Here is a 16,636-nt window from a genome sequence, read left to right as displayed (position 1 = left end):
ATTATGGGGTCTATAGGGTCCTTATGGGGTTATAGGGTCCTTATGGGGTTTATAGGGTCCTTATGGGGTTTATAGGGTCCTTATGGGGTTTATAGGGTCCTTATGGGGTTTATAGGGTCCTTATGGGGTTTATAGGGTCCTTAGGGGGTTTATAGGGTCCTTATGGGGCTTATGGGGTCCTTATGGGGTCCTTATGGGGCTTATAGGGTCCTTATGGGGTTATAGGGTCCTTATAGGGTCCTTATGGGGTTATAGGGTCCTTATAGGGTCCTTATGGGGTTATAGGGTCCTTATGGGGTCCTTATGGGGTTTATAGGGTGCTTATGGGGTTTATAGGGTCCTTATGGGGTTTATAGGGTCCTTATGGGGTTTATAGGGTCCTTATGGGGTCCTTATGGGGTTTATAGGGTCCTTATGGGGTTTATAGGGTCCTTATGGGGTTTATAGGGTCCTTATGGGGTTTATAGGGTCCTTATGGGGTTTATAGGGTCCTTATGGGGTTTATAGGGTCCTTATGGGTTTATAGGGTCCTTATGGGGTTATAGGGTCCTTATGGGGTCCTTATGGGGTTTATAGGGTCCTTATGGGGTTATAGGGTCATTATGGGGTTATAGGGTCCTTATAGGGTTTATAGGGTCCTTATGGGGTTTATAGGGTCCTTATGGGGTCCTTATGGGGTCCTTATGGGGTCTATAGGGTCCTTATGGGGTCCTTATGGGGTCTATAGGGTCCTTATGGGGTCCTTATGGGGTTTATAGGGTCCTTATGGGGTTTATAGGGTGCTTATGGGGTTTATAGGGTCATTATGGGGTCTATAGGGTCCTTATGGGGTCCTTATAGGGTCTATAGGGTCCTTATGGGGTTTATAGGGTCCTTATGGGGTTTATAGGGTCCTTATGGGGTCCTTATGGGGTTTATAGGGTGCTTATGGGGTTTCTAGGGTCCTTATGGGGTTTATAGGGTCCTTATGGGGTCCTTATGGGGTTTATAGGGTGCTTATGGGGTTTCTAGGGTCCTTATGGGGTTTATAGGGTCCTTATAGGGTCCTTATAGGGTCCTTATAGGGTCCTTATAGGGTCCTTATGGGGTTATAGGGTGCTTATGGGGTTTATAGGGTCCTTATAGGGTCCTTATGGGGTTTATAGGGTCCTTATGGGGTTATAGGGTCCTTATGGGGTCCTTTTGGGGTTTATAGTGTCCTTATGGGGTTTATAGGGACCTTATGGGGTTTATAGGGTCCTTATGGGGTCCTTATGGGGTTTATAGGGTCCTTATGGGGTTATAGGGTCCTTATGGGGTTTATAGGGTCCTTATGGGGTTTATAGGGTCCTTATGGGGTCCTTATAGGGTCCTTATGGGGTTATAGGGTCCTTATGGGGTTTATAGGGTGCTTATGGGGTTTATAGGGTCCTTATGGGGTTTATAGGGTCCTTATGGGGTTATAGGGTCCTTATAGGGTCCTTATGGGGTTTATAGGGTCCTTATGGGATTTATAGGGTCCTTATGGGGTCCTTATGGGGTTTATAGGGTCCTTATGGGGTTTATAGGGTCCTTATGGGGTTTATAGGGTGCTTATGGGGTTTATAGGGTCATTATGGGGTCTATAGGGTCCTTATGGGGTCCTTATAGGGTCTATAGGGTCCTTATGGGGTTTATAGGGTCCTTATGGGGTTTATAGGGTCCTTATGGGGTCCTTATGGGGTTTATAGGGTGCTTATGGGGTTTCTAGGGTCCTTATGGGGTTTATTGGGTCCTTATGGGGTTATAGGGTCCTTATGGGGTCCTTATGGGGGTTTATAGGGTCCTTATGGGGTTTATAGGGTTTTTATGGGGTCCTTATAGGGCCCTTATGGGGTTATAGGGTCCTTATGGGGTTTATAGGGTGCTTATGGGGTTTATAGGGTCCTTATAGGGTCCTTATAGGGTCCTTATAGGGTCCTTATAGGGTCCTTATAGGGTCCTTATGGGGTTATAGGGTGCTTATGGGGTTTATAGGGTCCTTATAGGGTCCTTATGGGGTTTATAGGGTCCTTATGGGGTTATAGGGTCCTTATGGGGTTTTTATGGGGTTTATAGGGTCCTTATGGGGTTTATAGGGTCCTTATGGGGTTTATAGGGTCCTTATGGGGTCCTTATGGGGTTTATAGGGTCTTTATGGGGTTTATAGGGTCCTTATGGGGTTTATAGGGTCCTTATGGGGTTTATAGGGTCCTTATAGGGTCCTTATAGGGTCCTTATGGGGTTATAGGGTGCTTATGGGGTTTATAGGGTCCTTATAGGGTCCTTATGGGGTTTATAGGGTCCTTATGGGGTTATAGGGTCCTTATGGGGTTTATAGGGTCCTTATGGGGTTTATAGGGTCCTTATGGGTTTTATAGGGTCCTTATGGGGTCCTTATGGGGTTTATAGGGTCCTTATGGGGTTTATAGGGTCCTTATGGGGTTATAGGGTCCTTATGGGGTCCTTATGGGGTTTATAGGGTCCTTATGGGGTTTATAGGGTCCTTATGGGGTCCTTATGGGGTTTATAGGGTCCTTATGGGGTTTATAGGGTCCTTATGGGGCTTATGGGGTCTTTATGGGGTCTATAGGGTCCTTATAGGGTTTATAGGGTCCTTATAGGGTCCTTACAGGTTTTATAGGGCCCTTATGGGGTTTATAGGGTCCTTATAGGGTCCTTATGGGTTTTATGGGGTCCTTATAGGGATTATAGGGTCATATATGATCCCTATGGGGTCCTTATAGGGGTTTTATGGAGTTTTTATGGGGTTTTGAGGTCTTATGGGGTGCTTATAGGGTCCTTACATGGTTTCTATGGGGTTTATAGAGACCTTATGGGGTGCTTATAGGGTCCTTATATGGTCCTTATGGGGTTTATAGGGTTTTTATGGGGATTTAAGGGGTTTTTATAGGATTTGGGGTTTTTATGGGGTTTATAGGGACTTTATAGGGTCCTTATAGGGTCCTTATGGGGTTTTTATGGGGTTTTATAGGGTCTTTATGGGGTTTTTATGGGGTTTATGGGGTTTTTATGGGGTTTTATAGGGTCTTTATGGGGTTTTTATGGGGTTTTATGGGGTCTTTATGGGGTCCTTTCTGGGTTTATGGGGTTTTTATGGGGTTTTATAGGGTCTTTATGGGGTTTTTATGGGGTTTTTATGGGGTTTTATAGGGTCTTTATGGGGTTTTTATGGGGTTTATGGGGTTTTTATGGGGTTTTATAGGGTCTTTATGGGATCCTTTCTGGGTTTATGGGGTTTTATAGGGTCTTTATGGGGTCCTTTCTGGGTTTATGGGGTTTTTATGGGGTTTTTATGGGGTTTTATAGGGTCTTTATGGGGTCCTTTCTGCGTTTATGGGGTTTTATAGGGTCTTTATGGGGTCCTTTCTGGGTTTATGGGGTTTTTATGGGGTTTATAGGGTCTTTATGGGGTTTATGGGGTTTTTATGGGGTTTTATAGGGTCTTTATGGGGTCCTTTCTGGGTTTATGGGGTTTTTATGGGGTTTTATAGGGTCTTTATGGGGTCCTTTCTGGGTTTATGGGGTTTTTATGGGGTTTTATAGGGTCTTTATGGGGTCCTTATGGGGTTTATAGGGTCCTTATGGGTTTTATAGGGTCCTTATGGGGTTTATAGGGTCCTTATAGGGTTTATGGGGTTTTATAGGGTCTTTATGGGGTTTTTATGGGGTTTTATAGGGTCTTTATGGGGTTTTTATGGGGTTTTTATGGGGTTTTATAGGGTCTTTATGGGGTCCTTTCTGGGTTTATGGGGTTTTTATGGGGTTTTTATGGGGTTTTATAGGGTCTTTATGGGGTCCTTTCTGGGTTTATGGGGTTTTTATGGGGTTTTATAGGGTCTTTATGGGGTTTTATGGGGTTTTTATGGGGTTTTATAGGGTCTTTATGGGGCCCTTTCTGGGTTTATGGGGTTTTTATGGGGTTTTATAGGGTCTTTATGGGGTTTTTATGGGGTTTATGGGGTTTTTATGGGGTTTTATAGGGTCTTTATGGGGTTTTTATGGGGTTTATGGGGTTTTTATGGGGTTTTATAGGGTCTTTATGGGGTCCTTTCTGGGTTTATGGGGTTTTTATGGGGTTTTATAGGGTCTTTATGGGGTTTATGGGGTTTTTATGGGGTTTTATAGGGTCTTTATGGGGTTTTTATGGGGTTTTTATGGGGTTTTATAGGGTCTTTATGGGGTCCTTTCTGGGTTTATGGGGTTTTTATGGGGTTTTATAGGGTCTTTATGGGGTCCTTACAGGGTTTATAGGGTCCTTACAGGGTTTATAGGGTCCTTACAGGGTTTATAGGGTCCTTATGGGGTTTATAGGGTCCTTATAGGGTTTATGGGGTTTTATAGGGTCTTTATGGGGTCCTTTCTGGGTTTATGGGGTTTTTATGGGGTTTTATAGGGTCTTTATGGGGTCCTTTCTGGGTTTATGGGGTTTTTATGGGGTTTTATAGGGTCTTTATGGGGTCCTTTCTGGGTTTATGGGGTTTTTATGAGGTTTTATAGGGTCTTTATGGGGTTTTTATGGGGTTTTTATGGGGTTTTTATGGGGTTTTATAGGGTCTTTATGGGGTTTTTATGGGGTTTTTATGGGGTTTTATAGGGTCTTTATGGGGTTTTTATGGGGTTTATGGGGTTTTTATGGGGTTTTATAGGGTCTTTATGGGGTCCTTTCTGGGTTTATGGGGTTTTTATGGGGTTTTATAGGGTCTTTATGGGGTCCTTATGGGGTCTATAGGGTCCTTATGGGGTTTATAGGGTCCTTATGGGGTCCTTATGGGGTTATAGGGTCCTTATAGGGTCCTTATGGGGTTATAGGGTCCTTATGGGGTCCTTATGGGGTTTATAGGGTCCTTATGGGGTTTATAGGGTCCTTATGGGGTCCTTATGGGGTCTATAGGGTCCTTATGGGGTCCTTATGGGGTTATAGGGTCTATAGGGTCCTTATGGGGTTTATAGGGTCCTTATGGGGTTTATAGAGTCCTTATGGGGTTATAGGGTCCTTATGGGGTCCTTATGGGGTTTATAGGGTCCTTATGGGGTTTATAGGGTCCTTATGGGGTCCTTATGGGGTTTATAGGGTCCTTATGGGGTTTATAGGGTGCTTATGGGGTTTATAGGGTGCTTATGGGGTTTATAGGGTCCTTATGGGGTTTATAGGGTCCTTATGGGGTTTATAGGGTCCTTATGGGGTTTATAGGGTCCTTATTGGGTTTATAGGGTCCTTATGGGGTTTATAGGGTCCTTATGGGGTTTATAGGGCCCTTATGGGGTTTATAGGGTCCTTATGGGGCTTATGGGGTCCTTATGGGGTTTATAGGGTCCTTATTGGGTTTATAGGGTCCTTATGGGGTTTATAGGGTCCTTGTGGGGTCCTTACAGGGTTTATAGGGCCCTTATGGGGTTTATAGGGTCCTTATTGGGTTTATGGGGTCCTTATGGGGTTTATAGGGTCCTTATGGGGCTTATAGGGTCCTTATGGGGCTTATAGGGTCCTTATGGGGTTTATAGGGTCCTTATGGGGTTTATAGGGTCCTTACAGGGTTTATAGGGCCCTTATGGGGTTTATAGTGTCCTTATAGGGTCCTTATGGGTTTTATGGGGTCCTTATAGGGATTATAGGGTCATATATGATCCCTATGGGGTCCTTATAGGGGTTTTATGGAGTTTTTATGGGGTTTTGAGGTCTTATGGGGTGCTTATAGGGTCCTTATATGGTCCTTTTGGGGTTTATAGGGTTTTTATGGGGTTTCAAGGGGTTTTTATAGGATTTGGGGTTTTTATGGGGTTTATAGGGACTTTATAGGGTCCTTATAGGGTCCTTATGGGGTTTTTATGGGGTTTTATAGGGTCTTTATGGGGTTTTTATGGGGTTTTTATGGGGTTTTATAGGGTCTTTATGGGGTCCTTTCTGGGTTTATGGGGTTTTTATGGGGTTTTTATGGGGTTTTATAGGGTCTTTATGGGGTTTTTATGGGGTTTATGGGGTTTTTATGGGGTTTTATAGGGTCTTTATGGGGTTTTTATGGGGTTTTTATGGGGTTTTATAGGGTCTTTATGGGGTCCTTTCTGGGTTTATGGGGTTTTTATGGGGTTTTATAGGGTCTTTATGGGGTTTTTATGGGGTTTTTATGGGGTTTTATAGGGTCTTTATGGGGTCCTTTCTGGGTTTATGGGGTTTTTATGGGGTTTATAGGGTCCTTATGGGGTTATAGGGTCCTTATGGGGTCCTTTCTGGGTTTATGGGGTTTTTATGGGGTTTTATAGGGTCTTTATGGGGTCCTTATGGGGTTTTTATGGGGTTTTATAGGGTCTTTATGGGGTCCTTTCTGGGTTTATGGGGTTTTTATGGGGTTTATAGGGTCCTTATGGGGTTATAGGGTCCTTATGGGGTCCTTTCTGGGTTTATGGGGTTTTTATGGGGTTTTATAGGGTCTTTATGGGGTCCTTTCTGGGTTTATGGGGTTTTTATGGGGTTTTATAGGGTCTTTATGGGGTCCTTTCTGGGTTTATGGGGTTTTTATGGGGTTTTATAGGGTCTTTATGGGGTTTTTATGGGGTTTATGGGGTTTTTATGGGGTTTTATAGGGTCTTTATGGGGTCCTTTCTGGGTTTATGGGGTTTTTATGGGGTTTTATAGGGTCTTTATGGGGTTTTTATGGGGTTTTTATGGGGTTTTATAGGGTCTTTATGGGGTTTTTATGGGGTTTTTATGGGGTTTTTATGGGGTTTTATAGGGTCTTTATGGGGTTTTTATGGAGTTTTTATGGGGTTTTATAGGGTCTTTATGGGGTTTTTATGGGGTTTATGGGGTTTTTATGGGGTTTTATAGGGTCTTTATGGGGTTTTTATGGGGTTTTTATGGGGTTTTATAGGGTCTTTATGGGGTTTTTATGGGGTTTTTATGGGGTTTTATAGGGTCTTTATGGGGTCCTTTCTGGGTTTATGGGGTTTTTATGGGGTTTTATAGGGTCTTTATGGGGTTTTTATGGGGTTTATGGGGTTTTTATGGGGTTTTATAGGGTCTTTATGGGGTCCTTTCTGGGTTTATGGGGTTTTTATGGGGTTTTATAGGGTCTTTATGGGTTTTTTATGGGGTTTTTATGGGGTTTTATAGGGTCTTTATGGGGTCCTTTGTGGGTCCTTATGGGGTTTTTATGGGGTTTTATAGGGTCTTTATGGGGTTTTTATGGGGTTTTTATGGGGTTTTTATGGGGTTTTATAGGGTCTTTATGGGGTTTTTATGGAGTTTTTATGGGGTTTTATAGGGTCTTTATGGGGTTTTTATGGGGTTTATGGGGTTTTTATGGGGTTTTATAGGGTCTTTATGGGGTTTTTATGGGGTTTTTATGGGGTTTTATAGGGTCTTTATGGGGTTTTTATGGGGTTTTTATGGGGTTTTATAGGGTCTTTATGGGGTCCTTTCTGGGTTTATGGGGTTTTTATGAGGTTTTATAGGGTCTTTATGGGGTTTTTATGGGGTTTATGGGGTTTTTATGGGGTTTTATAGGGTCTTTATGGGGTCCTTTCTGGGTTTATGGGGTTTTTATGGGGTTTTATAGGGTCTTTATGGGGTTTTTATGGGGTTTATGGGGTTTTTATGGGGTTTTATAGGGTCTTTATGGGGTCCTTTCTGGGTTTATGGGGTTTTTATGGGGTTTTTATGGGGTTTTATAGGGTCTTTATGGGGTCCTTTCTGGGTTTATGGGGTTTTTATGGGGTTTTATAGGGTCTTTCTGGGGTCCTTTCTGGGTTTATGGGGTTTTTATGGGGTTTTATAGGGTCTTTATGGGGTCCTTTCTGGGTTTATGGGGTTTTTATGGGGTTTTATAGGGTCTTTATGGGGTTTTATAGGGTCTTTATGGGGTTTTATAGGGTCTTTATGGGGTCCTTTCTGGGTTTATGGGGTTTTTATGGGGTTTTTATGGGGTTTTATAGGGTCTTTATGGGGTCCTTTCTGGGTTTATGGGGTTTTTATGGGGTTTTATAGGGTCTTTCTGGGGTCCTTTCTGGGTTTATGGGGTTTTTATGGGGTTTTATAGGGTCTTTATGGGGTCCATTCTGGGTCTATGGGGTTTTTATGGGGTTTTTATGGGGTTTTATAGGGTCTTTATGGGGTTTTTATGGGGTTTTTATGGGGTTTTATAGGGTCTTTATGGGGTCCATTCTGGGTCTATGGGGTTTTTATGGGGTTTTTATGGGGTTTTATAGGGTCTTTATGGGGTTTTTATGGGGTTTTTATGGGGTTTTATAGGGTCTTTATGGGGTCCTTTCTGGGTTTATGGGGTTTTTATGGGGTTTTATGGGGTTTTATAGGGTCTTTATGGGGTTTTTATGGGGTTTATGGGGTTTTTATGGGGTTTTATAGGGTCTTTATGGGGTCCTTTCTGGGTTTATGGGGTTTTTATGGGGTTTTATGGGGTTTTATAGGGTCTTTATGGGGTTTTTATGGGGTTTATGGGGTTTTTATGGGGTTTTATAGGGTCTTTATGGGGTCCTTTCTGGGTTTATGGGGTTTTTATGGGGTTTTATAGGGTCTTTTTGGGGTCATTTATGGGGTTTTTGGTTCCCAGTCCAATGGTTGGGATCCCGCTGAGATGTTTCGCTTCAACGAGGAGAATTATGGGGTCAAAACCACCTACGACAGCAGCCTGGCGGCTTACACGTGAGTCTGCGACCCTATAAGGACCCCATAAACCCTATAGGACCCCATAAAGACACCCATACCCCACAAACCCTGTGGGACCCTATAAGAAACCCATAAACCCTATAGGACCCCATAAGGACCCCATAAACCCTATGGGACCCTATAAGGAACCCATAAATCCTATGGGACCCTATAAGGACCCCATAAACCCTATAGGACCCCATAATGTCCCTATAAACCCTATAGGACCCCATAAAAGCTATAGGACTCAATAAGGTCCCTATAAACAATATAGGACCCCATAAGCCCTATAGGACCCCATAAGGTCCCCATAAACCCTATAGGACCCCATAAACCCTATAGGACCCCATAAACCCTATAGGACCCCAGAAGGTTCCTTTAAACCCTATAGGACCCCATAAAGACCCTCAAACCCTATTGGACCCTATAAGGACCCCCAAACCCTATGGGACCCTATAAGGACCCCATAAACCCTATAGGACCCCATAAAACCTATAGGACCCCATAAGGTTCCTATAAACCCTATAGGACCCCATAAAGACCCTCAAACCCTATTGGACCCTGTAAGGACCCCCAAACCCTATGGGACCCTATAAGGACCCCATAAACCCCATAGGACCCCATAAAGACCATCAAACCCTATTGGACCCAATAAGGACCCCCAAACCCTATGGGACCCTATAAGGACCCCATAAACCCTATAGGACCCCATGAAACCTAAAGGACCCCATAAGGTTCCTATAAACCCTATAGGACCCCATAAAGACCCTCAAACCCTATTGGACCCTATAAGGACCCCATAAATCCTATGGGACCCTATAAGGACCCCCAAACCCCATACAGAGCCCCAAACCCTATGGGACCCTATAAGGACCCCATAAACCCTATAGGACCCCATAATGTCCCTATAAACCCTATAGGACCCCATAAAAGCTATAGGACTCCATAAGGTCCCTATAAACAATATAGGACCCCATAAACCCTATAGGACCCCATAAGGTCCCCATAAACCCTATAGGACCCCATAAACCCTATAGGACCCCATAAACCCTATAGGACCCCAGAAGGTTCCTTTAAACCCTATAGGACCCCATAAAGACCCTCAAACCCTATTGGACCCAATAAGGACCCCCAAACCCTATGGGACCCTATAAGGACCCCATAAACCCTATAGGACCCCATAAACCCTATAGGACCCCATAAAGTTCCTATAAACCCTATAGGACCCCATAAGGATACCCATACCCCATGAAGACCCTCAAACCCTATGGGACCCTATAAGGACCCCATAAACCCTATAGGACCCCATGAAACCTAAAGGACCCCATAAGGTTCCTATAAACCCTATAGGACCCCATAAAGACCCTCAAACCCTATTGGACCCTATAAGGACCCCATAAACCCCATAGGACCCCATAAAGACCCTCAAACCCTATGGGACCCCATAAGGACACCCATACCCCATAAAGACCCTCAAACCCTATGGGACCCTATAAGGACCCCACAAACCCTATGGGACCCTATAAGGACCCCATAAACCCTATGGGACCCCATAAGGACCCCATAAACCCTATGGGACCCTATAAGGACCCCATAAACCCTATGGGACCCTATAAGGACCCCCAAACCCCATACAGAGCCCCAAACCCTATGGGACCCTATAAGGACCCCATAAACCCTATGGGACCCCATAAAGACCCTCAAACCCTATGGGACCCTATAAGGACCCCCAAACCCTATGGGACCCTATAAGGACCCCATAAGTCCTATAGGACCCTATAAGGACCCCATAAAGACCCTCAAACCCTATGGGACCCCATAAAGACCCCTTATCCACCCCATATATGGTCCCTATCCCCCCTATATTGCCCCTCTAACCCTATAGGGTTTCTGTTCCCCCATAGGGTTTCTGTTCCCCTATAGGGTCCCATTACCCCGCGATGACTCGGAGGGCATCCCATACCCTTATAGGGTCCCTATATCTCCTCTAGATCCCCTATACACCCCATACATGGTCCCTATTGCCCCTATATCCCCTATAACCCTATAGGGTTTCTGTTCCCTTATAGGGTTTCTGTTCCCCCATAGGGTCCCATTACCCCGTGATGACTCGGATGTCCCTATTCCCCCCTATACAGCCCCTATTCCCCCCTATACAGCCCCTATTACCCCTATACACCCCATATATGGTCCCTATATCCCCCATAACCCTATAGGGTTTCTGTTCCCTTATAGGGTTTCTGTTCCCCTATAGGGTTTCTGTTCCCCCATAGGGTCCCATTGCCCCACAATGACTCGGAGGGCATCCCATATCCTTATAGGATCCCTATAGCTCCTATAATGCCCTATAGAGGATCCCTATATCCCCTATAACCCTATAGGGTTTCTGTTCCCTTATAGGGTTTCTGTTCCCCCATAGGGTTTGTGTTCCCCTATAGGGTCCCATTACCCCGCGATGACTCAGAGGGCATCCCATACCCTTATAGGATCCCTATTACTCCTATAATACCCCATAGATCCCCTATACACCCCATATATGGTCCCTATATCCCCCATAACCCTATAGGGTTTCTGTTCCCTTATAGGGTTTCTGTTCCCCTATAGGGTCCCACTGCCCCGTGATGACTCGGAGGGCATCCCATACCCTTATAGGATCCATATCCCCCCCTATACAGCCCCTATTCCCCCCTATACAGCCCCTATTACCCCTATACACCCCATATATGGTCCCTATATCCCCTATAACCCTATATGGTTTGTGTTCCCCCATAGGGTCCCATTACCCCGCGATGACTTGGATGTCCCTGTTCCCCCCCATACAGCCCCTATTACCCCCTATACAGCCCCTATTCCCCCCTATACAGCCCCTATTACCCCTATACACCCCATATATGGTCCCTATATCCCCCATAACCCTATAGGGTTTCTGTTCCCCTATAGGGTCCCATTGCCCCGCAATGACTCGGAGGGCATCCCATACCCTTATAGGGTCCATATCCCCCCTATACAGCCCCTATTACCCCCTATACAGCCCCTATTCCCCCCTATACAGCCCCTATTCCCCCCTATGCAGCCCCTATTACCCCTATACACCCCATATATGGTCCCTATATCCCCCATAACCCTATAGGGTTTCTGTTCCCTTATAGGGTTTCTGTTCCCCCATAGGGTCCCATTACCCCGCGATGACTCGGAGGGCATCCCATACCCTTATAGGGTCCCTATTCCCCCCTATACAGCCCCTATTCCCCCCTATACAGCCCCTATTACCCCTATACACCCCATACATGGTCCCTATCCCCCCTATATTGCCCCTATAACCCTATAGGGTTTCTGTTCCCCTATAGGGTCCCGCTGCCCCACGATGACTCGGAGGGCAACCCATACCCTTATAGGGTCCCTATTCCCCCCTATACAGCCCCTATTACCCCTATAGTGCCCCTATAGGGTCCCTATATCTCCTCTAGATCCCCTATACACCCCATAGAGGATCCCTATTACCCCTACGCACCCCATATATGGTCCCTATATCCCCTCTAACCCTATAGGGTTTCTGTTCCCCTATAGGGTCCCATTACCCCGCGATGACTCGGAGGGCATCCCATACCCTTATAGGGTCCCTATTCCCCCCTATACAGCCCCTATTACCCCTATAGTGCCCCTATTACCCCTATACACCCCATATATGGTCCCTATAGTGCCCCTATAACCTTATAGGGTTTCTGTTCCCCTATAGGGTCCCATTACCCCGCGATGACTTGGAGGCCATCCCATACCCTTATAGGGTCCCTATATCTCCTCTAGATCCCCTATACACCCCATACATGGTCCCTATTGCCCCTATATCCCCTATAACCCTATAGGGTTTCTGTTCCCTTATAGGGTTTCTGTTCCCCCATAGGGTCCCATTACCCCGCGATGACTCAGATGTCCCTATTCCCCCCTATACAGCCCCTATTACCCCTATACAGCCCCTATTACCCCTATACACCCCATATATGGTCCCTATATCCCCTATAACCTTATAGGGTTTCTGTTCCCCTATAGGGTCCCATTACCCCGCGAATGACTTGGAGGGCATCCCATACCATTATAGGGTCCCTATAGCTCCTATAATGCCCTATAGAGGATCCCTATATCCCCTATAACCCTATAGGGTTTCTGTTCCCTTATAGGGTTTCTGTTCCCCCATAGGGTTTCTGTTCCCCTATAGGGTCCCATTACCCCGCGATGACTCGGAGGGCATCCCATACCCTTATAGGGTCCCTATATCTCCTCTAGATCCCCTATACACCCCATATATGGTCCCTATTGCCCCTATATCCCCCATAACCCTATAGGGTTTCTGTTCCCTTATAGGGTTTCTGTTCCCCCATAGGGTCCCATTGCCCCGTGATGACTCGGAGGCCATCCCATACCCTTATAGGGTCCCTATTCCCCCCCATACAGCCCCTATTACCCCCTATACAGCCCCTATTACCCCTATACACCCCATATATGGTCCCTATAGTGCCCCTGTAACCCTATAGGGTTTCTGTTCCCCTATAGGGTCCCATTGCCCCGCGATGACTCAGAGGGCATCCCATACCCTTATAGGGTCCCTATTCCCCCCTATAGGGTCTCTATATTCCCTATAATACCCCTACACACCCCATATATGGTCCCTATATCCCCCATAACCCTATAGGGTTTCTGTTCCCCTATAGGGTTTCTGTTCCCCTATAGGGTTTCTGTTCCCCTATAGGGTCCCACTGCCCCGTGATGACTCGGAGGGCATCCCATACCCTTATAGGGTCCCTATTCCCCCCTATACAGCCCCTATTACCCCTATACACCCCATATATGGTCCCTATAGTGCCCCTATAACCTTATAGGGTTTCTGTTCCCCTATAGGGTCCCATTGCCCCGCGATGACTCAGATGTCCCTATTCCCCCCTATACAGCCCCTATTCCCCCCTATACAGCCACTATTACCCCCTATACAGCCCCTATTACCATTATACACCCCATATATGGTCCCTATATCCCCTCTAACCCTATAGGGTTTCTGTTCCCTTATAGGGTTTCTGTTCCCCTATAGGGTCCCATTGCCCCGCGATGACTCGGATGTCCCTATTCCCCCCTATACAGCCCCTATTACCCCTATATACCCCATATATGGTCCCTATAGTGCCCCTATAACCTTATAGGGTTTCTGTTCCCCTATAGGGCCCCATTGCCCCGCAATGACTCGGAGGGCATCCCATACCCTTATAGGGTCCCTATTCCCCCCTATACGGCCCCTATTCCCCCCTATACAGCCCCTATTACCCCTATACACCCCATATATGGTCCCTATCCCCCCTATAGTGCCCCTATAACCCTATAGGGTTTCTGTTCCCCCATAGGGTCCCATTACCCCGCGATGACTCGGAGGGCATCCCATACCCTTATAGGGTCCCTATTCCCCCCTATACAGCCCCTATTACCCCCTATACAGCCCCTATTACCCCTATACACCCCATACATGGTCCCTATTGCCCCTATATTGCCCCCATAACCCTATATGGTTTGTGTTCCCCCATAGGGTCCCATTACCCCGCGATGACTCCTTGGGGTTCCGGCAGCGCCAGGCTCGTGCCGCCCAATTGGCTCGTGAGATCGAGGGCAGCTCCCAGTACAGGCTGCGCGTCGCCATGGAGAACGACGACGAGGAGACCAGGTGGGGCACATCCCATAATACTTATAGGGTATTGACCCTATATGACCCTATAGGAACACATAGGAACCCATTGGAATCCATTGAACCCCATTGGAACCCATTGGAACCCATAGGAACCCATTGATCTCCATTGATCCCATAAGAAACCCCATAGGAACCCATTGGAACCCATTGACCCCATAGGAACCCATTACGACGAGGAGACCAGGTGGGGGACATCCCATAATACTTATAGGGTATTGACCCTATATGACCCTATATGAACACGTGGGAACCCATTGGAATCCATTGACCCCATAGGAACCCATTGGTTTCCATTGACCCCATAGGAACCCATTAGAATCCATTGAACCCCATAGGAACCCATTGGAATCCATAGGAACCCATTATCTCCATTGACCCCATAAGAAACCCCATAGGAACCCATTGGAGCCCACTGACCCCATAGGAACCCATTGATCCCATAGGAACCCATTGATATCTATTGAAACCCATTGACTCCATTGGAACCCATAGGAACCCATTGACCCCATAGGAACCCATTGACCCCATAGGAACCCATAGGAACCCATTGGAACCCATTGATCCCATAGGAACCCATTAGAATCCATTGACCCCATAGGAACCCATTAGAATCCATTGAACCCCATAGGAACCCATTAGAATCCATTGACCCCATAGGAACCCATTAGAATCCATTGAACCCCATAGGAACCCATTAGAATCCATTGACCCCATAGGAACCCATTAGAATCCATTGACCCCATAGGAACCCATTAGAATCCATTGACCCCATAGGAACCCATTACGACGACGAGACCAGGTGGGGGACATCCCATAATACTTATAGGGTATTGACCCTATATGACCCTATAGGAACACATGGGAACCCATTGGAATCCATAGGAACCCATTAGAATCCATTGAACCCATAGGAATCCATTGGAACCCATTGGAACCCATTACGACGAGGAAAGGAGGTGGGGGACATCCCATAATACTTATAGGGGACCCTATAGGAACACATAGGAACCCATTGGAATCCATTGAAACCCATAGGATCCCATTGATCCCATTGGAACCCGTTGGTTTCCATTGATCCCATAGGAACCCATTGATCCCATTGGAACCCATTGACCCCATAGGAACCCATTGGAACCCATAGGAATCCATTGACCCCATGGGAACCCATAGGAACCCATTGACCCCATAGGAACCTATAGGAACCCATTAGAATCCATTGACCCCATTAAGAACCCATTAGAGTCCATTGACCCCATAGGAACCCATTGGAACCCATAGGAATCCATTGACCCCATGGGAACCCATTGGAACCCATTGACCCCATAGGAACCCATTGACCCCATAGGAACCCATTGGAACCCATTAGAATCCATTGACCCCATTAAGAACCCATTAGAGTCCATTGACCCCATAGGAACCCATAGGAACCCATAGGAATCCATTGACCCCATAGGAACCCATTAGAATCCATTGACCCCATAGGAACCCATTGGTTTCCATTGGAACCCATTAGAATCCATTGACCCCATAGGAACCCATTGGAACCCATAGGAACCCATTGGAATCCATTGACCCCATAGGAACCCATTGGAACCCATAGGAACCCATTAGAATCCATTGACCCCATAGGAACCCATTGGAACCCATAGGAGCCCATTGGAATCCATTGACCCCATAGGAACCCATTGGAACCCATAGGAACCCATTAGAATCCATTGACCCCATAGGAACCCATTAGAATCCATTGACCCCATAGGAACCCATTGGAATCCATTGACCCCATAGGAACCCATTGGAATCCATTGACCCCATAGGAACCCATTGGAACCCATTGACCCCATAGAAGCCCATTAGAATCCATTGAGCCCCATAGGAACCCATTAGAGTCCATTGACCCCATAGGAACCCATTGGAACCCACTGACCCCATAGGAACCCATTGACCCCATTGGTTTCCATTGGAACCCATTGGAACCCATTGTACCCATAGGAACCCATTGGAATCCATTGACCCCATAGGAACCCATTAGAATCCATTGAACCCCATAGGAACCCATTAGAATCCATTGAACCCCATAGGAACCCATTAGAATCCATTGAACCCCATAGGAACCCATTAGAATCCATTGAACCCCATAGGGACCCATTAGAATCCATTGACCCCATAGGAACCCATTAGAATCCATTGACCCCATAGGAACCCATTGGAACGCACTGACCCCATAGGAACCC

The 16,636-nt window shown here is 46.3% G+C and overlaps 1 protein-coding gene across 15 annotated transcripts in view; it reads left to right on the top strand.

Annotated features, from left to right (window-relative positions):
- Positions 1-16,636, top strand: part of LOC107307721 (ataxin-2-like protein) — a 100,186-nt gene that overhangs the window by 26,226 nt on the left and 57,324 nt on the right. For 13 of the 15 annotated variants that reach the window (XR_014935220.1, XR_014935218.1, XM_085518208.1 and 10 more), the window contains 2 exons: positions 8,586-8,677; positions 14,247-14,381. Coding sequence is in view for 13 of the 15 variants with exons in the window: in XM_085518208.1 (XP_085374334.1) it covers positions 8,586-8,677; positions 14,247-14,381 (227 nt within the window). In the remaining 2 variants the exon portion in view is untranslated. The remainder of the gene's footprint in view (positions 1-8,585; positions 8,678-14,246; positions 14,382-16,636) is intronic. The other 2 variants (XM_085518207.1, XM_085518211.1) reach the window with 1 other exon arrangement.

This window comes from Coturnix japonica, chromosome 17, assembly GCF_054131305.1.
Source record: "Coturnix japonica strain WE chromosome 17, WE-NBRP24, whole genome shotgun sequence".
Taxonomy (NCBI): Eukaryota; Metazoa; Chordata; class Aves; order Galliformes; family Phasianidae; genus Coturnix; species Coturnix japonica.
This window is presented reverse-complemented; position numbering and strand designations above follow the sequence as displayed.